Source organism: Seriola dumerili, unplaced genomic scaffold (genome assembly GCF_002260705.1).
Source record: "Seriola dumerili isolate Sdu_G_001 unplaced genomic scaffold, Sdu_1.0 BDQW01000149.1, whole genome shotgun sequence".
NCBI classification, from domain to species: Eukaryota; Metazoa; Chordata; class Actinopteri; order Carangiformes; family Carangidae; genus Seriola; species Seriola dumerili.
Window position 1 is genome coordinate 18647581 of NW_019174404.1, and position 27911 is coordinate 18675491.

The 27911-nt window shown below is 40.6% G+C and overlaps 1 protein-coding gene across 1 annotated transcript; it reads right to left on the reverse strand.

The window, feature by feature from the left end:
- Positions 1–493: 493 nt before the first annotated feature.
- LOC111226058 (zinc finger MYM-type protein 4-like) lies at positions 494–27858 on the reverse strand. The gene is given in 29 exon segments (XM_022751143.1): positions 494–1491; positions 5621–5689; positions 5772–5889; positions 6018–6275; positions 6693–6804; positions 6909–7304; positions 7686–7762; positions 7934–8167; positions 8289–8397; positions 8510–8655; positions 12477–12959; positions 14348–14486; positions 14708–14751; positions 15070–15183; positions 15516–15693; positions 15837–16012; positions 16181–16331; positions 16739–17101; positions 17228–17343; positions 17838–17988; positions 18229–18441; positions 18585–18819; positions 19991–20115; positions 20457–20653; positions 21575–21638; positions 22459–22608; positions 22688–22740; positions 24628–25216; positions 27825–27858. Coding segments are annotated over 28 exon segments (5172 nt in total). The 5' UTR covers positions 25181–25216; positions 27825–27858; the 3' UTR covers positions 494–1343.
- Positions 27859–27911: the final 53 nt, after the last annotated feature.

Here is a 27911-nt window from a genome sequence, read left to right on the forward strand (position 1 = left end):
GAAAAACATACTACACCATAAAACATGCAGCTATAATATAGAAAACCTTGGATTAGGGTTAGGAAAAGTACTTTGAGTTGTCTGCTGCTCTTTCAAATCTCCAGACCGGATTTCCGCAGTTTAGCGAACAAAGGCAAATGGAAGAAAAAAGCTAAACAAAAACAGGGAATAATGTCCCACAGGAGGACATAATGGCACTGAAGAATGAGACATAAAAGGGAATGAAGGAAGGCGTCCATACTCAACGGTTTAAATACATTACTGCCAGAGGGAATAAGGGGATTAGAGGAAACCATGGAGAGAAAAAACGCCGGTAAACGCCCATGAAGATGGAGAGTGAAAGACAGAGGGAGAAGGGTTGTTGTTGGGAAGGAAATAAGGCCACATAGGATGAAGAATATAAAAAGGGGAGCAACATAATAACAGACTAATAACTAACTAACTATTTAAGAATGAAACAACAAAACGTGAGGCACTGATATATACTGATTTAACAATATACTGATAAATATCTGTTTAACAACATATTAGATTATATATTGGCTTTTAATCAAATGTCAGATGTCATCCATCTTGAATGTGATGAATTTGATGCAGATTTTTCAAACTACATATTTAATCTTTAATTCATCAATACTACAGTGGCTGTGAGGACTGGTTCACCTACACTAGTTTTGTGCAGCTACGCATGAATACACCTCATGACTGAATAACAAAAGCTGCTCAGATTTCATTCTTTCAGGTTTTGGTGTTTTTTTTTTCAAATCCTTAAATACCTGTATCAGCCTTAAAAACTTTATACCAGTCAAAACTCTCCATGTGAGCAACTGCAGATGCAAAGAGGAGCAACAACTATAAAGCAGCCCTGCTCACAGCAGCTCAGACTGTTTGTTGTTCCCACTGGTCTAATATTGTGATAAACCGTACATCTGACAGGTTTGGCATTCACCATTACTGGTAGTCAATCAACCCAATACATGTGATAAATGCTGCATTAACAATGAACTCATTAACACTCCCTTTTCCATATTAAACAGTATCAGATGTTTGTAAACTCATTGTGCATTTATGTGAGGAGCAGATGGCCACTGAGGTAACTAAATACAATTATCCCACAATCCCAGTTCTGCAAAAATGTCTCTCTTTGTGTAAGAGTGTCATTTCATCATATCTCTGTTTGTTCTGTCTTTGAAAGCCTGGTGGTCCGAGTCCGAACCCGAACTCCCCGCTTCACAGACCTGTCAGCCTCAGTCTGCGATGACTGATAGGTGTATGTACAGTTGGAATTCACTGTGAGCGTTTCTGGTACAGAGAGGATCATGGGTAGGCAGACAGGCTTTATATCACTGTAAGCTGTTATTATTAGTGCTGGCTGAGGACTGACGCTGGGCTGCATCCTGTTCCTGATGAACCTCTCTGACGGCCAGGATGCGTGTGAGCATGCTCTGTAGAGTGGTTCCCTCTAGTGGCTGAGCAGTGTACCAGTGTGAACTGTTGAGGTAAACAGAATGGAAACAGAAAAAGTCAGAAAAATCTACATTTCATCCACTTTTCAGTGGCAACATTAAGACATTCTGCATGTATGCAGCTCCAAGTGACACCGAAGAAACTGTATGAATTTTCTTAATTCACCATTATGTCATGTTTCCTTCTCTGGGAAGGTTGAGATGGTGAGGAGACTAAACCACAGTATCAGCGGTAAATCCCTCTTTCTCTGTGAGGATTTTGCTGCCTTTTTCTAAAATTTGGATTCTTGTGTAACCTCACCAATACTACTTTGTTTGGGCAAATAGGGTGAATTTATGGCATCTTAGATTGTATATCTTATTTTATAATCACTTATTGCATTTTTAAATTGATCCCATTTTTGAAGACTAAAAAGTAGACCGTAGATATGCTAACAGTGCTAAATGATTATTCACTTGACATACAGCAGACAACATAACAATACACCCCTGTGCTATATTACTAAAATGATAAATGATTCAAAATTATACCATCTTACAATAAGTGTATTATTTTGAAGTTGAAATGTAAGGCATTTGATCGTATATATAATTAAAATCAAACAGGTTAGAAAGACTGCAGAGCTTCAATGCAATGAAAGTGAGTTTACCTGTGATCAATGTAACAAATTTGATGACACCTGTGATTTCCAGTCAAGACTACACAACAAGGTGATATAAATAACGTGTGGACACCACAGCTTCCACAGCTGTGGCCTCAATTGTATCTAATGCAACATGGCTCCAGGTGGTAAGAAAATACCTGAACAAGTAAGACACCAGATTGTGAGACTTGAGGTGAGGAGCTATATCACCGATAACAGAGGGCACAGTGGAGGTGTGTGAAGGTGTAAGGACTTTTGTTGGTTTTTTAAAATGGACCTTTCATTGTAGTTTAATTAGTCAAACATTTCTGTTTTTCAAAGTAAAAGCATCCAGTCTTCTTGGGATTTGGATAAAAAAAATTAAATTGTATTGCATTACATTTTTTAGGCTGTCACTATTTCCAGTGTCTTTGTTGTAAGTAATGTTAGAGTGCCAATTTTATCTATATTTTCATGTGAAGCACTCTGTGCATGAATATTCTTTTATTGTGAAGCACTCTGAGCTTCTACAATTGCTGCTATGGAAATGAATTATTTTATTATTATTATTAAAAAAACTTTTTTCCACTATCCCCCACCACTTTCTGCCTCTCTCCGAGCGTTGAGAATAGGAAGACTTGGAAGACTTTCTCTCTGTCTCTCCTCTAATTTTCTGGACAACTGCTCGTCCACTTCACTTCAAACTTGGCAGGTTTATTGCTGAGGACCTGAGGAAGTGAAGTGTGAAGTTGTTTGGATGAGCAGTTGTTGAGATCCAAACCCAAACATAATCTAACCCTCACATTAACATGTCACATGAACAGTGATGTCATCAGTGAGTCTCAGAATGTGGCTTTGAACACAGATGAACAGTGATGATGTCATCAGTGAGTCTCAGAATGTGGCTTTGAACACAGATGAAGAGTGATGTCATCAGCTTCCTTTGATTTTGGTTCTAGCAGCTACATTTAGAAGGAAACATTTCTCTTGCGTCAGTTGGTGAAGTGAAGAACGACAAAAGTTTTTTTTAAAAGTACTTCATTCTGTGTTTCCCTGGAATCCAATACCTGAGGACCATGAGAAAAGCATCCAACACCATGAGCTCAAGGAGCACACGGTACCGCTACCGTACACTGGCTCCCATCTCACAGGTGGATGACACCCTGTTTGGGAGCCTTAAACCAAGTCCACCGGAGAAACCTGAAATCTCCCTGGCCATGCCTCAAGAGGGAGAGACGGCTCGAGACAGACAGAGCCAAATGGAGAGACATCAGCTCCGAGAGAACCAGGAGAGAGTCGACCTGGAAGACCTCGACCAGAGGAGAAAGAACCAGCAGCGTCAGCAGATGAAACTCAATGCTGAGACTGTACGGGCCGAGGAGCAGAGGAGAGAGGAGCGGGAGGAAGAGCTGCTGAGATCCAGACTGAGGGCCCAGAGAGAGAAAGAGCTGGCTGTGATTAAAGAACGAGAGGAAGCTCTGCTGAGGACAATACTCAGACAGAAGGAGGAGGAAGACAAGCTACGTCAGAGAGTGCTGCGCAAGACTGTCCACCAACAGCTGTGGGAACGTGAGCAGTCAGCAATGTCCAGGCGAAGACAGAGCATCAGCGCAGCCGATCAGCTGATCATGGAGGAACAGCAACGACGTATGCGCCTCCATGAGATTGCAGAGGAGACGCTGATGGAGCTGAGGTTCATCGGGATCCCTGAAAAATACTGCCGGAGAGTGGCAGTGTTTCCAAGGCCCCGCACACAGGATTCAACCAGGATCAACACCACTGAGTCTGAGCTGAGGCCAACCTGCCTCCCACCCATCAGCAGATCAGCTAAAGCCCCCGTCTGCAAACTCCAGCCGGCCTCTGCTACGTCATCGTACACCCGCCTCCCGCCCATCAGGTCCAAACACCAGTGATCTGGACCAGCCTGATCCTCCATGTTCTGCCAGCCCCTCTCCCTTCCTTACCCTCCCCCATTTCCCTTCCTTACCCTAACCCTTACCCTCCTTCCCCCTCCTTAACCTCCCCATTTTCCCTTCCTTACCCTAACCTTTACCCTTCCACCCCTCCATTTCTCTCCTCTTTTCCTTTCATTTCTTCTAAGTTTATATATGTGGGTTTTTCTCCCACAATCCCAAAAACTTGAAAAGTGATTTGTTTCTTTGTTTTTTTTTGTTGTTGCAATTTTCAAGTTTAACTACATTCTTTCATAAATAAACTATGAAAAAAATATAGTACAATGTCTGGACTTACATATTGTTTCCATTTCTGTTGCTACAGTTCTTTGACGATATGCACTCTAAAACCCAGAATATTTACAGTGAAGATAATTTCAAATTAGGATAAACACAAGAAACATCTATATATAACTTGTTTATGTCAACATGTCAACCAAAGAAAACCTTGGGTCTGAAATCTCAGCTACTCTTCAACCAATCGATAAAGATAAAAATAGAATTTGCAACACGACATATTGAAACATGTCAACTCTCATATGTTCACACTCAAAGCCTCATGTGTTTAACATGAAAGTGGACGGATCATTCTGACACAGACGAGTTATAGTAGTTGATACAACTACCTTTTCCTTGGGGGAGAAGCATGCCTGTTGTTTACATGCTATTCAGATGTGCTAGTTACCAATGACTTCTCACTCTTCCTCCTCTATCTCTTGCCCAGTGTGTCTTATATTTAGTTATTCCTCTGCCTCCTTTAGTGATAATGGTTCATGTAATAAATGCAGTTTATTTGACCTAGTGGAGGTGAGGCTCAGTGAACTGGAAGGGCCACTCTGCTTTCCTGCAGCTTCAGGTTTATACCCGGTCTTGTTTCTAGATATTTGAGCTAACACCAGTTATATTGCTCAGAGTCCCACTGTAGTTCATTTATGCTATTTAAAGAAATTGTTTGACCTTTTGAGAATTAAGCTTATTCACTTTCTTGCCGAGAGTTACATGAAAAGACCAATATCACTCTCATATCTGTCCAAGAAATATGACACTACAGCCAGTAGCTGGTAAGCTTAGTTTAGACTAGAAATAAGGGGAAACAGTTGGCTTCACAATGGTAAGGTAACAAAATCCTCCTAGCAGCACCTCCAAAGCTCACAGGTCGACACATTATATATTATTTGTGAGGTTTTACGGAGGGTTATGACGGATTTTTTTCTTTGCAGTATGTTTTCTTAGCACAGAGCCAGGCTAGCTGTTTCCCCCTGTTTCCAGTATTTGTGCTAAGCTAAACTAACTGGCTGCTTGCTGTAGCATCATATTTAGTGTAAAAACATGAGAGCAATATCAATCATGTAAATCTCCACAACAAAGTGAATAACTTTATTTCCCAAATGTTCAAATCATCAGCTGTAACCCTTCTTATATAGAGCCAAGTCGATAATCAGCAGGTACAGACAGGCTACCTCTAACTTGTTTTGTCTCTTAGAGCTTCCAAAGCAAAGCCCTGGTAATAAGTGACACATTCAAGAAGGAAAAATCAGACATCATTGAGTCTCTTTAACGTTAGAGGACCGACTCTGACCTGTGTGTGTGCACATTCTGTTCAGGCTGGAGGTAAAACACGTCAGTTCTCTTCTTCACAGACTCCGGGCTGTTGGAGAGGACAGAGAAGATGTTTGTCACGTCTTAGCTGGAGTTAATAGTGTTAGGTTTGCAGGTAACCTGTGTCTCACCATCTAGAGAGGTAGAACTCGTAGAGTCTGACAGGACAGTGCAGAGGGTTGGTGACATTTTCTAGCATCTCCATGTCTCCCTCATTCTCTGCTCTGCTCTCTCTTTTTCTGAGTCGCTCTTGAAACAACAGTAAATAGCAAAACTTATTTAGTGAGTATTTCCAAACACATTACGTTTTTAAGGCAGGGAGTCAATTTGTAAATCTGTTTTGAGGTTCAGTAGTGTGAAGCAATTTTATTGCCCACCTGTGTCCTCCCGGCTGGGCGTGGCAGAGCTGCTTCTCTGGTGCTGGAGGTAGTGGACTTTGCCAGTTCGGTTGCAGGCTTTAGAGCGTCGAGTGAAGTTGATAAAGGAGAGACTTTGGTGCTGCGCCAGCGTAGTGAAGTGGAAGGTTTTGGTGCAGAAGAAGAGCAGTGTGTTGAGCAACACTATGGGGGAGTAGGCGCCCAACTGCTTACACTCCCACAGGTAAGACTCTTCAACACGGGAGGAAACAACACCAACTGTAGGAGGAAATAGGAAACAGGGAAAGAGTTGAGAGAAATATGTGGCTCTTCAGCTGCAAAATGCCCCACTGTGTTCATCAGCTAGTCGCTAACTTTACCTAACAGTGGATATATCAGCTTCCTGTTTCTGCTGGACATCACTAACAAGAGTGATGAGAGTGAAACAAACCAGTAAAAATGCACTATGACAACCTCTATTCTATTATAGGTCAACTCATTGTTAATACAAAAATATTGGTTAGTACACCTTTAAAGTTGCACATAATCTGAAACAAGTGCAGGAAAAGGGTCTCTGACACAACCAATTAAAACTTAAAACTATTTCATATTAAAACATTGAATGGCAATTGTAGAAAAAAGCCTACCATAAATAGCATCAAGAATGTGGTGTGACTGTGTCAATGATCATACCGCTTGGTAGTAATTTAGGCCTCCAGAGTTGCAGCATCCCAGTGATCTCAGTGGCAAATTGACTGTAGAGCTCGTCAGTGAAGATGTTCTGTATGCGGCCCTGCATGAACAGATACTGTCCAAAGAGCAGGAGACATAAAAGAATGAGTCAATAAACAGAACGCGTCAGAAAAAGTGCCGCATGTGTGTGTGTGTGTGTGTGTGTGTGTGTGTGTGGACCTGTTGTATCCCCAGACAGAGGTAGAAGATGCTGTCTGGGCTGTAGGTCTCTCCATTGGGCCGTCTCACTTCTCGGACGAAGCGAGACAGAGCAAAGCTCAGCTCAGCAGAGTCACACTGAAGGATGTCTTCTTTAATATCCACTAGATTGGCTACAGGTGGAGAGAATGTAAAATATGACTGCTATAGAATAAAAAACAATCAACAGATCCGAGTAAAAGACAAGAGGAAGTAAATCTAAAATAGTAAAGAGAACTGAGGCTCACACTCTTGTGGCTGTTTGTTGCGCTGTTGGACCCAGCTCTTCCAGGCTTTAACCCCATACAGGTGGTTCAGTTTGGAGGCGGCGGGGGTCACCACTGCAGTGCGCTCCGATGAAACAGTCCGCCTTCGACCCTGGATAAACAGAGACGCAATGACTACTGGGTGGAGAATGAAAAGTTGACTGAGAAGAAAATTGCACTTTCTGGGTAATAATTGGTGTACTTGTAAGTAGTAAGTTTTTCTGGTCCCATAAATACATGTCGAATTTAAGACTGTCATAACATAATAGGACAAGGTGGTTCTCTGTGTTAAAAAGAGAACCCAGTGCTGAAGTTCCTATAGCACTTGAACGCACCATGTCACAACATCAGGTGTCAGCCAGAGAATCACAGAGCAGCCTGCAAGAAAACTTGTCTCCATACAAATCAGAAGGTTTTTAAAGGTTAAAATCTAATGCTGATAAAATGAATCTGAGATTATCCAACGACCGCTGACCTATCAGGAGATTCATACCCGTTTCCGGCCGTAGAAACCCTCTCTGGGTCTCTTTACTCCTCTCTGTGGAGCAGGCAACTTCTGACCCAGTGATTCTGCAGAAAAACACACACAAAACACTTTTGAGTGAGTTTTGTCCTTAGTAAACTTACTTAAATGTGTTTGGGCGCTGGCATCCTAAACAATCACAAGTCAGCAACTACATGTCATCCATTTTTTCAACAGATTTGGTGTTAACTATCACTTTACATTTCATGATATCTCACCAGACGGTAAGTCAGTCTCCAAGTCCATCATGGGAGAGGAGGGCGGTTGATGCTCAGCACTGGTGGTAGGCTGGGCATTAAGCTGGGGATCAGTTGAGTCTGTGCCCCTCTCTGAACTTACAGTGAAAGGCGGGTCGGCTTGTACTTGTACTGCTTTTTGAGTGTCTTCATCTTCATGGATTATGGGAGTGACCACTTGTGACCTTGTGTCTCCACTATGAGAACCGCTCTGGTCTGTAGCAGACATACAAAAATAAAACACAGATGAGCTTCTTGCTTTGTTACTGTGGCAAAAATATCTAAGACTTAACAGAACTTAAATATGTACAAAGATCCACTTCTCTCAAACACTCGCCTGCACTGGAATCTTTCTGTTTTTCTTCTTTAACAGCAATTGGCTGTGATTGGACAGCTGCATCTTTCATGTCCTTCTTCTGTGGTGGTACCAGCACAGGTACTGGAACCTGGAGAAAAAATGTAAGAAAAGACTTCACATTTCATTTTCTGCTGCAAAGATTTAACACGCAGTCTTTTAATCATTAAACTTTTACAGAATGAGAATGTAATGGGACGTACAGGCATGGGCATAGCCATCGGAACAGGTGTGTGCTGGGAGTACATGTTCATAGGCACTGGGATGAAGACCGGCACTGGGACTGGTACCATGACCACCTTCACATTCTCCTCTCCTGCTGAGGAGAGAACTGAGGGCAGAGCCAGAGCTGGAGGAGGGAGAGAGGGAGGGAGAAATGACAGACAGGGAAAAATAGGTATCAATAGGAAAGAGATACAGTAAGACGGGAAGATAATCAAGATTGACTCCGGTATTGAATTGAAACCATAATTTTGAAAAGGACAAATAAAAAAAGTTGTATTTACCCTTAAAACTTTTAAGGACAAGGTTACTATTTTTTATTTTTTATTAAATAAATATCTCCACCCACAAAGGAGGTCATCTTTTCACCCGTGTTTGGTTGTTTGTTTGTCAGCACGATTATGCAAAAAGTACAGAACCATTTCGGACTTTACTTAGTGAGCCAGGGAAGAATCTATTAAATTATATGAGGCAGATTCTGATAATTTATTATGAATTTGAATTGTTTTCTCTGTAGTCTGGTGTATGTTGTTTGACATCAGCCTTGGCGGAGGACCCTTCTTGTTTAAAAATACATTCATAAATTCATTCATATTTAGCATGGGCAAAATATTTCGTGATTAAAGTATTTTTTATGTATATTTTTATTGTTTATGTATGCCTTATTTTTATGTATCTACATATCATATTCATCATCATCAAGCTGTAAGAGTATATCAAAAATGACTATAAAATGAGAACATAGCTCATAATCTCTACCTGGTGAGAGGTAACGTTTTACCATACACCCCTCAGCTCTTTACTAATATCTCATAATGAATGAACAGTCTTGATTTATTGAAAATAAATTTACACTACACATTTAAGGAAACAAACAGAAACATCATCTACTGATACCTGACTGCCGATGTTTATTTGAAGGAAATCAACTAGCTGTAGTTTCCTGTTTATACTAATAAGTCTACATTAAGGGATCGACCTATGCACCAGCAGTCATCACCAGTACTCAACATATTTATTTTTCTTTTACAACATTGAGATTTCCTCAGTTTCAAGTGATTCGAGTGACCAGTGTCAAACTGATATCATCATCTGCTGCTGGCTCTCCTTACAGACACTGATATGGCTATTTACATGTACAGTACAGATCAGGAGTTAGTGTTAATAAATCTGCTGAGGCTGTTTCCCTGTTGCCGTTTCCCCTTACCTTAATCTGAACCAGTCATTTATAATAATTCCTAACCTGACCGCAAACGTAACCCAACGCTATCCATCCAAACAAATGTATTACCAGGATATGGCCAGCAGATGTTGCCAGTTTTGAAACAGTGAATCATTTTCAAGACAATTGCTATATATACCGTTTATAGTGCTTCAGAAAGCGCTGCCTCCCACATCACTGGTCGCACCTGTCTGCACTTATTTCATTTAACAATGACAGATGCTTCTGTGATGTGGAGAAATCAAAAGTTAATATTTTCTAAGATCCTTGATAATTTAGTAGAGACTGATCTAAGATTGACATGTGGGTGCAGATTAGTAGTTTGTTTGTAACTTTTAAACAACACTGATATATGAACCTTATAGTCATTACTATCTATTCATTCTATGCTCGTTTTACAAGGCATTACACTTATTACTATGTCCATCCATCATCAGACTGATGGAGGTTGTCTGTATGTGAAATCTGGCAGGTAAAATCTGAGAAATAAATCGCCCCAAACACATTTTCCCTCAAATTAAATTTATTGACATATTTTTTTGCATTTAACAAACAAGAACAACCTATTCAAAGTGTTGACAATGTTCTTTGGAAAAAAAAACAAAACAAAACAATCTGATCCATGTCAGTTTAACCGAAAACAATGTAAAAAACAAAACATGCACATACAGTACAGAGGTTAAAAAAACACAAGAGACAGTAGGTTGTAAAATAAGTAAAAAGTAAACATCAAAGATGTAATACAGGGCTGCAATCAACTCATGTTCAACTCAAACTTCAACCAAGCCGGAGCGGACTTGCTTTGACAGCAGACGGATGAACTGAGGTCAGCCTTGGTTCACATGACTGCATCAGTAGTGAGGTACCTCAAAGAATTTAAGCTTAAACTTTCATACATCACACATTCATATTAAATCATATCAGCCTCTGGTAAATAAGGCAGTAATGCTGCATCCAAACTACGATTTCCATCTAAGAACGACTTTTTACAAACCCTGCAGTGGGTCCAGATGCCTCTCTCTGGGAAAATGGTCGGATTTTTTAACAACTAAGTGTTTTCTATTTTGTCATGTCAATCAGATGCGATCAAATTCAACTGCACAACATTAAATAATTAAAATTGCCACAAACATAAATTTTGAGCTTTTGATGATTATTTTTTTTATATTATTTTTTGTCATGCAAACTGCCACTGTACTGGCTATGCAAGATCAACCTAACTTACTCTAATAATAATGCTTTCTTTTGCCATGTTTGAGCTGCTATTACTGTGACCATTTACTCATCTAGCCACTTTTACCTCATCATTCACCATTTATTAAAAGTACACTTCTTTTAGTGAATCTGGAATTAGAAAAGGAACTCTAGCATGGTGCCTATGTAGACACAGAGTCTACAGATAAAATTTGCCCTGGTCTTACAATGACTTTGAATGGAACAAACAAATCATTTAATACTTATTCAGCACTCAAGTATAACACACAAAGTAAAAGGACATTATTGGCACAGTTGCTTGGATCCAGCCACATGAACCTGCATTTCCTTGTGAAACAAATCAGCTTGCTGGCATTTGCTATTGGTTTAGGAGCCATTTCCCAAACACATTAGAATTAGGTGTGGACCATAAAAACTGTTTATATATTACGTTTGGGGAAAACGAATCCTGTGGTCTGTATCTGGGGAAGCAGCTAGGCACAAGTGACCTTAATAAATATAAGAGCCAGGTTACAGACTGTATGACAGGTGTTCTTCTGCAGTGAAATAGACAATTAGTGAATAACTTTTCAGCCTGTAACCTGAAGTGACATCACATCATTGGACATGGGTGATTGCAAAACATACCTGTGTGTGCCATACAGGCAATTTCCTGAGGCAATTTACACAACATAAACAAATCACTGGGACATTAGATTTGTGAGTTTTAGGACACTTGACAAATGCACCAGGGTCGGAATCAGATTTTATGGCATTTCACGTATTTTGACATGATTTAAGAGGAATTATTTTTTCCTTACATATTACAGTACTGTCTGTTGGTCAAGGTATTTGTCTAGACAGTCTGTCGATCACTCATGGACCACTAAGGTACAACACATAAAATAAACACCTTTAATGGGAAGGTGATACAGACAGCCATGAGAATATGGTCTTCAAAACCATCATAAATACTGATATCACTTGTTCATTATAAAAACACAGAAACACCCCTTCAAGTGCATAATTTCACAGCACTACCAGTTCGCAAATACACATTCACGTAACGACTGAAAACGAACGGTCATTCTGCCTCTGCTGTCAATCAAGTTTTGGGTTAAACTTAAACAGACAATGACAACAATAATGAAAAGATAAAGTTAAGGTCACTGAAATAGTGTAGGTGTAAACATAAGCAGTTAACCCTGTAGCTTGTTAATCTTTGTCCAGGGTGAGGGTAGGAGATGAATTCTCGTGTCAGCAGATCAGGAGGCTGTGGAGAGAAAAACTTGGGTGACACACTCGACCCTCTTAAGAAGTCAGTGTAATTTACTTGAAAAACGCACATCACTTTCAACAGATCATGTCAGTAGATAACTGCTGTTACTCTGACTGTAATATCATTAACATAGTTGTAGGTATCACACTTTACACACACTATACAAACATGAAATAGGAAACCTTTAATACTCTGGTGCAAACAACAGCTTTTTTAATATCTGATGCTGAAATTTTAGAGAATAACTGAGCTTATTCAGAAGGCTCACCTTGTGCTTCCAGTTCAGGAGCTGTTTTGTAGATCAGTCTGGTGTGGTAGAGTTCAAAACAGGGCACAGGACAGAGGCTGGGCTCTCCTGAACACGTCTTACAGTAATATGAAGTTTGCCTTCTCGCTGTTGCACTACTCTTCTCACAGTCTTTTGTGTCAGAGTGCTCCTCATCTTTTCTCTTCCCATCTTTCTCATTTTGTACCTCCTCTTCCGTTTTCTTCTCTGGCTCCTCCTCCTCCATCTTCTGCTTCTTTCTCTGCTCTTCTTCCTCTTCCTCCACCTTCTTCCTTTTGTATTTTGAGCACACCTTGCAGTCAGAGTCAGTCTCCCTCTTGCCCAAGAAATGCCGTCCGGTCAGGCGTGCCGGCACACCATTACATGGCTGTGTATCTCCCTGAGGTTTGGGTGACGGTGGTGGCGATGTGGATGCTTCAGCGGATGGTTGTGAGGGGCTATCTAGCAGAGCTGGTGCAATTATTGAAACAGCTAGTTGTGAACAACAAATAAGTGAATGAACCAAAAAATGAATGAATGAATGAAATAGATGCTGCATTGGATTGTGACAAGCTACATGTAAATTGCATTTATTTATTTTTTGTCTTCATGTTCTTAACTGTCTTTTGTAAAGCACTTTGTTTTACCTTGTTGTTGAAAGGTAATATGCTAATAAAACTTGCCTGGTGACAAAAGGACACAGCAACCACGGCCTGGAGGAGCATGGCTACTTTCATGAGAGATACTTAAACTAGGTTTTATATATTATATATAGGGCTGGGTATCAAACTTTCATACTTTCGTGGACCAACTGAATTGGTTTGACCCTATCGATGTTCAAAAATGCCTCATCATTCTAATAATGCTGGTGATTGGCTGTTTATTTACACAAACACATTTCAGTGTGTAAAGAGCTTAAAAATAAAACTACAGTAAAACTAAAATTTGAACCATAATGTGATATGTAATTTTCTTTTTGTTAAAATGGATTTGATGAAATTGGTACACAAAAATGAAATTGTTAAGAATCGTCAGGTAAGTCAAGGTATCGGTGTCAGTACCAATATTGAAAATTTCTGACTGATACCCAGGCCTTATAATATACTAGTATATAATATAATAGCATAATAATATATACTAGTATATGCACTATATTGATTGATGCATGACTGATGCCAAATATTCTGCATTAAAATAGCAATTTACATTTCTAACCATTTTTCAGGATTAAAATGTTTTTCCGTCAGAGTTGTATCATTGTCTTGACAGAAAAGTCTGAGATTTTATACTAAATAGAAGATCAATATTAGACCAGTGTATCAAATAATATTAAAGTTCAACCAAGCGCAATATTATATTCTGCGATGCATTTAGGTAAACATAGCAAATGCTTCAAAGTGCAAACAGTGTGTAAACAGGAGGAGATTTCTTTTGGAGAGATTTTTCCACACTTCAAGCAGAACTGGTGATTCAGCACCATCAGAGATTGACAATATCACATTAACAGAAATGGTGGAAATAGTAGAAAATTGTATAAAACTGTTTCAATCTCTATGGAGACAGATTTAAAATACTTAATACTTCAAACATGTTTCAAATGTCTGAATGAACAATGTAGAGTGTGTTCACCTGTTATGCAGTGGCTTCAGAAAGTATTCAGATCCTTTCACTTTTTGGACACTGAAGGAAACTGAAGGAGTCTGATACTTTTTGAAGCCACTGTGTTTAAATCCTTTCGTGCAGTTTCTTTGTCAGGATGCTGCTGGTCAGTGTGTAGCTCAGCTTCTGCTCTGTTCTGTGTAAACAAGGTGTAATGAGTCTAAACTATCAGAACCTGTTCAAGTGTTTTTTTAAGTTACCTGCTGATGCAGTGGAAGGTGTGGGCAGCTGGCACATGCTTTCTTGGTCCATAGTGAAGGGTCGACACAGAACCGACTTGTTCTTCATTTGACGTCGGCGAGACACAGGCACACGCATGGCGTCGGTCTGAGTACTGGCCTGGACACAGACATCAGAAATAAACAGCAAGAATAAGCAAAGAAGATCTGATCTGGTTCTTCATCATACATACTATAAGTCGCAAGACAGTTTCTTATTTCTGATCAAATATGTAGAAAAATAACTTTTGGGTGCTGCAGCAGTTAAACATAACTGAGTCAAGATCTAGAGTTATGTGTTAGATCTACCCTGAGTCAAACAGACACACACAAAGTACATACGTGGTCGAGGTTCTTGCCGTCAACGTTGGAGGTTGGAAGTGCTCCTGCAAAAGAGGAAGAAAGATATAACAGATCTGCATGCATATCCTAAATACATAAACAATTACCTAACAATCCTATATTACATTAGATTACATTCCAATGTAAAAAAATTCTACCTCTTACTATAGGGACAGAGCTTGGTTTAGTAATCCTATCATGCTGGAAAGTTGTAAGGAACTGAAAGAAACAACTGGAGAAGGGAGCTCTGCTCTGTTTTCTCTGCTGGCATCATGACCTTGACCAGGACGAGCAGCCCAAAAACAAGAGAATCAGAGATGTACTTTGAAAACACCCACCCAGGGCTATATGTATGAACTCACCAGTCAGAGCAGTATCTGCTGACACACTGGGCTGGGTGGCAGAGCCACTTGCTAATGAGACGACATCAGCAATGACAGGATTCATCTTGGAGGAGTGGTGGGGCTGAGTTGGAGCTGAAGGGAGAGAGAAAGAAGAGGGGATCATACCTGAGATAAGATGATAAATTTAATGATTTAATTTAACATCCAAGTCCAGTTAAAAAAAAGAATGTTTAACATTTTTTAACCTGGACCTTATTTTCTTAAAATTTCAGACAAAGCCATTTCTTTTCTTTTTCATTATTATTTCAAACAGTCAAAACCAAAAAAGCTACTTAAACATGTACTTGCCGCAGAGTAGTTCCCACACTGCGATGGGAACCATGCCACATCACATTTCCACTGATTCAATGTTTTAACTAGCATGAGATTGTTACATCATGTAACACTAATGTGACACAATTTACCATACGGTGTCTGTGGGGCCGTTCCAGTACCATTACTGCTGGCGTGCTGGCTTGTCTCAAAATGCAGGCAGCAGTACTGTAGAAGGCAGGGCAAGTTGCAGAAGTTGCGGACTGAACCCAAACACTGCAGCTTCTCCGTCATGTAGCCCTGTTTCCTGCAACTGTCACATCTCCCCATCTGGACCAGAAGAAGAAGGAGGTGGACAGAGAGAAGATGGAGAAAGAAATTAAAGATAAACTACAAAAAAAACAAAAAAACATATCGAACACACACTAAGAGGCTTCTTTTGGATCAGTGTACTGGGACATCCAACTCCTCACCCCGTAGTAGAGTACAGTGTACTGAGACATGCAGTGGGGTCTACAGAACTCCTCCATCCTGCCTCCGTAATGGCTGTGCAGCATCTTCTGGCCGATGCCAGAGCAGTAGGTGCAGGGACGCCAGGGATGATCCTTGTTACGAGAGGTCAGGTCATGTTTGAAGAGGAGCTTACAGCCTGGAACACACAATGGGTGGGGTATTACATTATTTAAATTAGGGTGCTATAAAGATACATTTCTGTCCACAAGACTAATGACAGATCTTGTCCAATGAGTCACTGAAATACATGAAAATAATATAGAGGGGAGGGAAAGGGGTAACAGCCATATCTGTGTTTACTCACTTTCACTGCAGAAGACCAGGTCCTGTTGGTTGTAGCTGATGGTGTCAAAGTGGACCTTGTCCTGTTTACAGCACTCACACAGCGCCAGGATATTCTTCTGGGTTTTATACTGTTCACAGCACGTCTTACTGCAGAACATAGAAATACGACCCTGCAAGAAAATTTATCATTAATATCATCATCTTGTGTAACACGTGTGTGTGTGTGTGTGTGTGTGTGTGTGTCTGTGTGTGTGCGTGTGTGTGTGTGTGTGTGTGTGTGGACACTCTATATGTATGTGTATATATATATATATATATATATACACATACATATAGAGTGTCCACACACACACACACACACACACACGCACACACACAGACACACACACACACACACACACACACGCACACACACAGACACACACACACACACACACACACACGCACACACACAGACACACACACACACACACACACACACGCACACACACAGACACACACACACACACACACACACACGCACACACACAGACACACACACACACACACACACACACACACGACCTGTGCTCCTTACTTGGTGACTGAATAGCAGTGGCTTGGTGTTAAACTGTTTGCTGCACTGATGGCAGGTCAGTTTGGAGGTGTCACTGTGCCCACCCTCTGTTGGTTTCTGGGGCTGACCAGGGGGGGCTCTGGCCTGGGCTTGCCCTGGGACAGAGGGGGAGGACATGGCTGGGTAGGGAGGCACCAGTGGGGGCACTGAGGTATGACTGGGATGATGGCCTTGGTAGGGGACTGAAGAGGGGTAGTCCTGAGGGATGGGGGGAACTGAGCTGGCGCCGACAGAGGGCCCTGGTTTGGGGGCATCTCTGATGGAGGGGTCCCTGAGAGAGAAGGTTCCATTGGTCAGGTCTGGCTGAGGTGGGTGCCCGGACTTCTAAAAAGACATGGAGGAAAAGAGTGATGTTAAATCTACGAGAAGACAAGGTTCAAACCAACACATGCTCCATCAACAAGTTTTGCTAGATGAAAATAAAACTTCCTTTGCTACTGATGCCCTTACTCTGTATATAGAAACACAGTCATAGGAGCAGAAGTTACGAATGGTGCCGTCCACCATGGCCAGATGATACTGAGGAACAGCTGACACCTTGCACAGGCAGCACGGGAATGCAGTACCTTAGAGAGGAGAGTAACAAGACAAACAAATATATCAAAAGCAATATTCAATTAACAGAAATAAATATTGCAAATAGTATGTAAACATGCATTTATGTACACTGAAAAATAATCAAATGAGCCTTCTCTGTCTTTGGTTGTGATACAGGATGCAGTAAAAAAAACTTTTTCTAAGTCAAGTCAAGTCAAAGTCTATTTCTATAGCACATTTACAAACAACCTCAGTTGACCAAAGTGCTGTACAAGCTCTACAAATATAAGTATAGTCAACAATCCCTAGTAACATGAATCAGCAATAAATATGAGCTAAAATACACAATGATCAAAGGTCTGGGCAGCTCTTACGTGGAAAGGTAGGCTGTTCCACAGATAAGGGGCCGCCACCAAAAAGTCTCTATCGCCTCTGTATTTGAGCCTGGATCTAGGAATTTCCAGGAGCAACAACCCAGCTAACCTGGCATGTGAGTGTGTGTCTCTGCAGTGTGTCCACCTACCAGTGAGAACATGTCGGGGAGGTCGACTCAGCTCCACACAAGCAGGTGAACAGTAAAGTTGAATTTTGCCCCTTTGGTCTCGTTCCATGATGGTTGAGGACACTACTGCCATCTTGTGACAGTAGGGACACTCGGCCATCTTTCTGCAGGTCTGTATGAAAACAGAGTGTTTTAGGGGTTTTACAGTTGTTTTTTTTCTGATATTACATCATTTCTGGACACTGAGGCTGAAGTTCTGAGTTACCTCTTATTGCCATATGAAGCCACTAATATGCAAAAATGGTTAGTTGTTAGTGTTAAATTTACACATCCCCGTCATAAATCCCGAAACATCTTCATTTCAAAAGGAACCAAAGGAGATTCTAAAAAATGAGTTTTTATACACCCATACCTGTTTGTAGGTGCCAATGCAGGTTGGACCACAGAAGTTGAGCTGAGATCTTTCGATCGTGAGCGTCTGACAGGAGCCTGAGTTGCTATTACAGTAAAGTCCACAGCCCTCGCAGCAGTTCATGGCTAACTGACGCATCTTGCGCCATGTTACAAAACAAGCATCACTACAGAGTCTGTGCAGGCGACCTTGATGGGTGACCTCATGTTCAATCTGCTGTAGAAATGATCCCAGTCAAACACAAGGACAAGAAAGAGAGTAAGATGAAGAGGGGTAAAGATTCAGATGCTGACTTGGCTTATCAGGCACATTGACCAAATCTGTTTTTACTGTAGCTACCTCCTTATGTCTCTTACCCTATTGGTGACTCTACAGACACTGCAAAATGGTTTTTCAGGTAGTCGCTCCACTGGTTTCTCAGGCAGCTTCTCAGGCTTCCTCTCCACTCGCTTGTCAGCCCATTTGTCAGGAATCTTGTCAGAATGTTTCTTTTTGTGTCTAAAGACAGACAAACAGAACTGGCCACAAAAGTGCATGTAGGTGCTGTCGTCTGCTGGAATCGTGATCATGTCCCTGGGCTGAACGATCTCCCTGCAAAGCAAAAGGCACAAGGAATAAATACAGTGGTCTGGAGCCAACAAAGTGGCAAACAGGAAAAAAGTTAAATATCTAATTCCAGTTGACAGACATTATTCTTAATATGCATTCAAGCTTAAATGTTTCAAGGAAACGGTACCTCCAAGTTCATTATCTGGACAAAGAGTACGGAATTAGTGAGAAAAGATTTATTTATTCTTACGACATTATTAACAAGAGCTTTCACAAACACATGGACAACGGACCGATCTGTCATAGTTGGACCGGCCATTGGGAACACCAGGTCAAATCCTGCTGCATCGGTGGACTGTCAATAAATCCATAAAGTTTTTACTGTTCCCGTCTGTCTCTTTACCGGACCTCTGTGTGTGAGACTGTCATTGAGGGTGTGCATGAGAACATGATGCATGCATGTGCTGAGACCGCGCTCACTGCCAATCACAATATGTAATCAACCGACTCAGGTTGAGTCAGTGAAAGTCGGTGTCTTTTTTTTTTTTGACACACAGTGAAGCAACAAATATTGTTCAGTTATTTATTTGTCACAAAGTACTTGGCAATTAAAATATATGTAGTGGAGCTCCTTTTGTATGGTATTTTATAATAATTCATTTAAAAACAAATAAATAATAAAACCAAAACCAACAACCCACAGAAAACATTATTTTGAGGAAAATAGCTTTTCAAAAGTATGTTAATGTTTAAGTTAAGACTCTGATTTGATATGCCAAACAGAATATTTTTTTGTATAGGCTACAATAGAATGATCTAAAACCCAAATGTAGGTACACACATTTTGTTTTTGCTATCAATGTGATGAAAATACCTCACTGCCTTGTGACAATCTTTACAGTTCCATATTTCATGGTTGAAAAACAAACTACTGATGTATTCATCTACTTAACTTTATGGTCAGCAACAGCAAGACAGCCTTTAAACAAACATAACAAACATTTTGCTTTTAACTCAGAGCTACATGGTTACCTGTCAAGACAAGGGCAACCCTGTAGCACAAGGGAAAAGCACAACATGATTATTTTCATGTGGTAAATGAATACACCTCTTATAAGCAAAGTACGAGAATATGGTAGATACATCAAACCCATAGCTAAAGGAAACCCTGATATGAAGCTCATGCTGATTTCAAGTGAAGACAAAGATGTACCTGTTGCACTGGAAACAGGATCTGTTCTTGGTGGCTGGAGGCAGATGTCCGGTCAGACAGACTGTGGAGCAGAAGAGCTGCGTCGAACCTTTTCTTTGGAAAGCGGTTTGGCCTTTCAGCAGAACCTAGAATCATTCACAGAACCATGAAACACAAAAATGACAAGAAATACAAAAGCTGCATCATTGCCCGAAGTCCTGACACGTTTAATTTCATCATTTCTAATAACCATGTCATTAATATAGCTGGCCAGTAGATTACTTATGATGCTTCCCTGTCAACATTCTACGTTAATAACATGCATCAAACAGTGGTGGTGTTAATTATTATTATTATTATTATTATTATTATTATTATTATTATTATTATTATTATTATTATTATTAATAAATTTCAACTTTTGACATTAATGGCAGTTTTTCATCAACAATGTGCACATCTGTGTAGCAGGATTTTACAACAGTACCTTAGAGCAGCCACTGCAGCGAACACTACCAGGAACAGGGGGCTGAGGTGGGCGTGGGGGTACTGGTGCCAGAGCTGGTAGTGAACTTGGGATTGGAGCTGGTGGTCTGACCGGAACAGGACCCATAGCTTGTAAGACAGTACCTCTACCTGGAATAAAAATGGCCGCTGGAGGGGGGGCTGGGATTGCTGCTGGCACTTGAGTGGATAAGAGGAGAAAGGTTGGTAAAGACGAGAAGTCATTTTGTGTAATTCTGATGACATTTAACAATAAGAAACAGGCATAGAAAATTTGCAGTTTTGAACAACTGACGGCTGATGTTCCTGAGGCACTTTGACTCATTACAGCTGGACAAGCACAGGTATATCTGATAACATTAACAAAGGCTCTACTCTATTTAAAAGTGCACAGTGGAGTTTTCTTGAAAACAAACATAACACACACCAGCATTCTAATGTGCGAGACAAACTTTTATGGTACATTTTTTGTGTCTTGTGCTGTTTTTTGGTGTTTTCTTTCTGGGTTTCGTGCAGCTCTGTATGTATTCTATTGTTGAGTTTGATGCATTGTCTAGGGATGGGTGTTGCAAGCAATAGCTTAGGCTATAATGCTGTGGTATACAGCACTGGTTAATGTTATCCCTATACAAATAAACATTAAAATACAAATACATTATAAAAAATGGAGACCCACTCATAAAAAACAATGTCTATAGTATTGCTAAACATCAAAACTCCCCAGGTTACAATCAAGTTCCTCAAATAAACTACAAGACTGAATCAACATGCACATTACCAGTGTCCTGGAACTGGAAAATCATAATGCAGTTATTACTAAGTTAAATTCCTATTTTTCCTGCTATATGTTGGAAAAGTTCTACTCGTTAAGCTTGGCCAAACTAAGCCAATTGATGTTGTAGGCAGTAACAAACTGCCAATGCCATTTCCTGTACCCCTGCTTTTGGCCACCTTGTGGTCTTATTATGAATATTAACAGTGCCCGTAAAATCAAAGGGGCATTTCATCCCAGTGATACAATATGACCACTACAAAACAACAATTGTAGTATTAAAAGGGAGAAAAACATTACACAGTGAAAGCAGAAACTTATCAACTCACCAGCAGGGGACACAAAGGTGTTTGCTCCTCCTACAGAGTAGACAGAGCTGATCCTCAGTTCTTCCTGGAATAATCAAACATAAGAAATCAGATTTTGTTTGGTGGTTCATTGTGACTTCCTCACCTCTGCAGAGTGAAGTGTCCCAAATCATGTTTAAAAGTAAAAATTACTGATGTAATGTGCCTTAATTTTGGTTGGTGCAACAGCGGTGCCCTATATACACACAATGTCTACATGTACAGAGGTTGGGCTTTCACTCCTTAGACATGCCTCCCTATGGTGACAGCACAGCAGCTGACGTGAATGAGCTTCTACCTTTCTCTCTGAGTGGTTTATTTTACAGGTAAATACAGCCAAAATCAGAGCACATTCTTTGTCTTTGACTTAGGGTGATTTTGTCAGATTATGTTGTAGTTATAAAAATCTGGATTTTAGCAGCTGGACATGTTTTGGGAGTTAACATGTAGGCTTAATAGGCTGTGTCTCAGTCACTATTTCAACCACTGTCTGACAACAGAAACAGGAAAACATGTAAATGAGAACAACTTTACTGGGAATTTGGTTGTGTTAAAATACTATATATACATCATATATATATACACACACATACATATAGATAGGAGAGAAGCAAACAGATAAAGAGCTGAAACCGGCTGACACTAGGCAGAATACCTAGACCTACAGTCTAGCCTTACACTAGGTTCTGGCCTCGTCTTGTTTCATTGACAATCAGCACACAGTATGGGCTGTCAGCAGCTTTAGTCTAATTATATTGTTATTCACCGCATGGATCTTATCTAAAATTCAATCTAAAAAAAAAAAAAAAAAATGAAAAAAAGTAAACAAGAGATGCATACTGATGACATCCTCTCCCCACACCTACCTCCTGATGCTCCAGCTCCTCTTTGATCTGCCTGATGGAACTCTGAGGCAGTAAAGCAGCGTCGTAGCCCTCATCAATGGGCTCATCTTTAATATTGATAGTAGGAGACATTGGGGGATTACTGTCCTCCACTGGAGCTGCTTCTGACCTCTGAAATAATAAGAATATTCATGATGAATCACTGAGGATTAAAAAAGGATTTTAAAAGCAGTTATTTGACTATCCCCACCTCTCCCTGCTGGCTGTCTTCTGTCTCCTCTGCCTGGGTCAGGACGCCTCCATCTGACAGAAAAGGAGAAATCGTTCTTTTACAAACAATACACACTTAAACCAAGAGTTTACAACTACACATGCTCTGCACAGGCTACCATAAATGCCAGGAAATGATGCATACAATTTCAGGGCACACTTAAAACAGTTTTTCAAAGCATTTTACATGGCTTTTATTTGATTCCTTTGGAAAAATAGTCCTAGTACATTCAGCTGTATTCCCACCTGACCTCAAAGAAGTTAAATCTCCTGTTATATGTTGTACTTGAACAACTAAAAAAAAACGCTAATTAAATAAAGACAAAATATAAGAAAATAGAGAGAAAAACTAAACTAACAGGGCTACCACTTTTGGACAGTCTAATTATGTGCTGAGAAAACCAATTCAAAATGTGTCTAATAAAAAGTTGGTTCTGTAAAGTTTTACTTTGCATTGGTAAATTCTGTGGTCATTACCTCATGAAAAAGCAAAAAGTCAAGGTAAAAAATTCCATAAATGGGTAAAATCACCAATTATTATGCAGAGCAGCTCTTACTGAACAATTCTCTCACCTGCTGGTTCAACAAACGCTTATCATTTGGGTGCTGATAAACCCCAGCCAGAGGCAATGGTAGCACACACTGCACAAACAGATTTAACAAGACTAGACCAGAGCCTAGTATGTGACTGGACCGTGCACGGTCACTGGGCAAGATTGAGGACATAGTTGAAAACTGTTGTGGAACCGCTGCAAACAATTACTGTGCTTTTGATGGTAAGTGGTTAAAGCCTGCTGGAAAAGTCACTTAATGTTGCCAGATGACATAATACGTGTATTAGCATATTCGTGACATCATCACGTCATCATCACTGCCTAGTGCCATCTGGTTTCAGCCCTTTGTGTTTGCTTCTCTCCACCTCTCTGTGCTCACATATACAGTATTTTAATACAGAATTCCCAGTAAAGTTGTTCTCATTTACATGTTTTCCTGTTTCTGTTGTCAGACAGTCGTTGAAAATAGTGACTGAAACACGGCCCATTAAGACTGGACTTTAACCAGCAGTCACTTCCAAGCCATTTCCAACCTGCTGCTCTGCTGCTAAAATCCTGAAAATATAACCATGATGTTGACAATACACATAGTTTAAAGACAACAGCTGTGCAGTGATTTAGGCTATATTTACTAGTAAAATTATCACACTGAACAGAACAGTCACACAGGTTTGTCTCTTGCTTGCTGGGCCTTACTGTGGACGCTGCTATGGAAAGTAGCTAAAGTTTGTCCAAAACGTTGCAAGATTTGTTGCTAGGTGCTTTTTTGAAGAAAAAACAAAAACAAAAAAAGTCGCTTAAGTGGTCTGAAAATGAAAGCTGTTACAGTTACACTATAAATGCCCCCTGATGACATAACAGAAAATGTTTGTGCCAAATCATTTTGAAAGAGCAACAGCCAATGGGAAAAGCCCAACAGTTGGTTGGTGTAACTCACTCTGTGGCTCATCCTGCCAAAGAAAATGGTCAAAATTGAAGTAGCTGACTTTAAATCACAAGTATGGGTCCACTTGCTAGTTACACAGGCTTTCTGGTAAAATGTGCAGTCTCCAAACCCAAATAACGCTGATGACATCATCTGGGTTATTTTCTCAGGCTTCAACAATTTCCCCCCACAGCCACAGAGGACATTATACAACTGTTTTCATAGGCTGAATAAAACTTTCAGTGATGAAGTAACTGAACTTGATGTGTAAAATGGGTGGAGTGCCCTTTTAATAACAGCTCAAAAACCAATTGTTTTGGTAGCTCAAGGCCCTGTGAAGATACTGAGATACAATACTGTGGATAGACAATTGCTATCATGCATTGGTGATCAATCTTGTCCTCTAAAACTGTCTAAATTCTGCTGTGTATGCAGCCTTACCTCTGCTGTTGTCAGGTGTGTGGTCCTGGGAGGAGTGGGAGGTGTTGGCAGAACCAACGCTATCTTCCCTCTCTCGCTCCTCCTCCACCCCTCTGGGCTCATGAGCAAAGCGATCGGCTCGACTTGCGTTGTTCCCCTCTTCTGGTTGGCTTCTTTTTCTGTTTGCCTTACTCACATCGACATCCTCCAGGGTGCCCATTGGCAGGGCAAAGTGCCAGTCTTCATCTTCTTCTTCTGGCCCATACATTGGAAGGCCATCCAGGGCGTCATCAAATGCTGCCCCTCCGCTTCCTCCTCCGCCTCCTTCGTTGGTCCTCATGTTAAAGGAGGAGGGTCGGTCAGAGGAAGGCGAAGAAATGCGGGGGAAGGATGACTCTCCCACCCCCTCATCCATCTTTTCTTCTTGTCTGCTGCCATTGCTGTCCTCTTCTTCTACCTGTTGGTGTTCCTCTTGCCCTGAAGTTTCATCTACTCCTTTTGTCTCCTCCTGACCTCCACTCCTGGAGGAGGTGGCAGAACCCCTGGAGGACTCAGCAAAGTCTCCCAATCCCATCACTTCGTCAAACACTCTGGAGAGGCGCTCTTCGTGCTGTCAGGAAGAGAGGAGTAAGTTAAACATTTTAAGGGGCAAACTCATGTCAGCTTTCTTGGGATGATGCACTTTACACCTCAAAATGCACACCACCTGGGTATATTAACAGCCCCCAAAGTATATTTGCTGACCCATTTTTAGCATTTTCTATTATTATTTTTAATCCATCTGAGATAATGACATCCGCGATCGATTAAATGATGGACAATCTCCCCTTGTCTACTCCTCCTGTACCTGTTCGTTCTGCTATCGTGAGAAGGGTCTACTAACAATTACATATGTTCTGCACAGGGTAAGTGAATATTATCATTCTTTAAGCACTAATATGTTTTACATCTAATTTCTGTATGGTTAAATTAATGCCAAGTGTCTGTTTTTCAGACTGAAAGTGGAGCACCTGGCTGCATGTCTGTGAATGTTGATGAATGGACCTGTCTTACTCTTCCCATGTGGGTAGATGGACGGGAGGGTTGAAGGGGTTAGATCTGTGAAACATGATATTTATTGTTTGTCACATGTAGTAAAGCATTTTGGTGCTGGCCCTTTCTGCCAGCTACCACAAGTACCTGGGCAAAACACTGTTTTACCCTGAGTAAATACACATATAAACTAAACCACAATATATATTTTTTTACAAAACCTAAAGTCTTTCCTCATATTTAAAATGATCTAAAGTGATTTGCTATTGATATTCTTAGATGTATGAGGTAATACCTGACCATCATGGATTAACATTTATCCCAGTTAGGATCTGGAAGATACAGATACAGATATATCCATCTGCCCCAAGATTGTGGCACAAAAGGCATTTTTTCAGTTCTCAATATATAAACAAAGTAAATGTCACTACTATATTTATGTATGTTTAAGTTTATAATATCAATTAATGCTACTACTCCTTCATTATAAAACAGGCTTGACATTAAAACTATATTCCACATTTTATCAAATTAATTAACTATCACATTTCAATAGTCTTAAACAGTTTGTCACTAACCTGACCTGAGCTGCACACAGGGAAGGCTGTATGTTCACATTAGGCACTGAAAGACTCACACTAATGTATCAATGGTTATGGTGTTATATTTAGACCTTTGTCCAGTCATAGCAGAAAAAGCACAGGTGGAACTGATAACATTAATGATGCCTCTCTTCCATTTAAGTGTCACCTAACGTTATTATTTACACCTGTACTTTTCTTGCTATGACATGTCAAAATGCCTGTTGTGGAAACTACTGGTGTAAGTACTGCACACACTGCAGCTCTTTCTTCACCCCCAAAACGGACTTGACAGTTTTAAATTCATCTGACCAGCAGGTGCCCCTGCTGTACACAGTCTGCCTCCAGCAACAAACCTATTTTCCACACGACTGGGTAGAAAGCCAACTGTTCCCCATCACCTCGATACAGTAACATATGACAGAACAGAATAGTAACACAGTAATGACAGTACCAAGCACAACTATCAACTAAGTCTGCTGTCAGTAGTGAGATGGCAAAACCTAATTTTGGCTCTTTAAGTGTTAATAAATTCTAGGTTATCTCTTAATGCTTGGGATAGGAACATTAAGGAACAACTCCTAGCTTTACTGACTATAACCTCTACGTGTCAACGTTTTGTGGAACTAGGTATACTAGCCTTGCTGTTATTATATCTTGTAATTACATATAGTAATGACTAAAGGCCTCATTGTGGACAATCGATTGGTGGGGGGCATCCCACCAAACTCCAGTTAAATTTGGGAATATATCGCGTTCTATCATATTTGTAATTATATACAAACACGCAAAAACCAAACAATCAACTAGGACATTGTAATAGTTGCTGGAGACTGCATGTACAATAGCATTTAAGAGACTTGGATTGCAACATTCAACTTAATTAAAATCTCCACTTTTTATTGTTCGCAGCAGCCCTCTGAGATGCAAAGGGCTATGTGGGAGCAGCAATCGGCTGCAAGACCTAAGTAGCATTGCTGGATAGATACAGGCTGTTTGGATTCAAAAGACCAGCGTCACGCTGTGCTGAATGTATTAATTTGTTCATTATCAAATTGTCAGGCTGTTAAATGGAGCTTGGCGTAGTGGCATGCATCAGCGCTGGAAGCTACAGGGTTGTATGCTAGCGAGCTAACGTTAGCTTAAATATGCACATCTCGCCCGGAAGCTAGCCCACATTAACTAAATGTCATATTATGTAGCTAGATCAGCTAATCAGTTAGCTTGCCGTCTGGTTGTTGCTGTAATTACATACTGTGTGTGTATTTCTTACCTTCAAACGTTTAAGTCTAAATTCCTCAGAGTCCGCCATGTTTTAATTATGCTGCAGACACCGCGCTTCTCTACACCCACCCACCTCTGAGGGTTATGGGTTATGTATGCAAGTAGCAGGCAACAAAAAGGATGCTGCTGTAACATCAATGAAGAAACAAGCTAGACGGCTAACGCTAGTAAGTTAACTGTATCAAATTGTAAGCACAAGCTCCCCCTAATGTTTTAAGATATACCTTTTAAGATATCACACAGTTTTACATATAAACCCTCCAGTAAGTACAAAACCGACAACGACGAAGAAACATTTTGATGAGAAAGATTTAACGTTACCGTATGTTAGGAACTGCGGTCGAGTGAGCCGCAGTTTGGGTTTTCTTGCGCGTCTCCTCCTCCACTTACGGCACGGGTGCTGGTAGC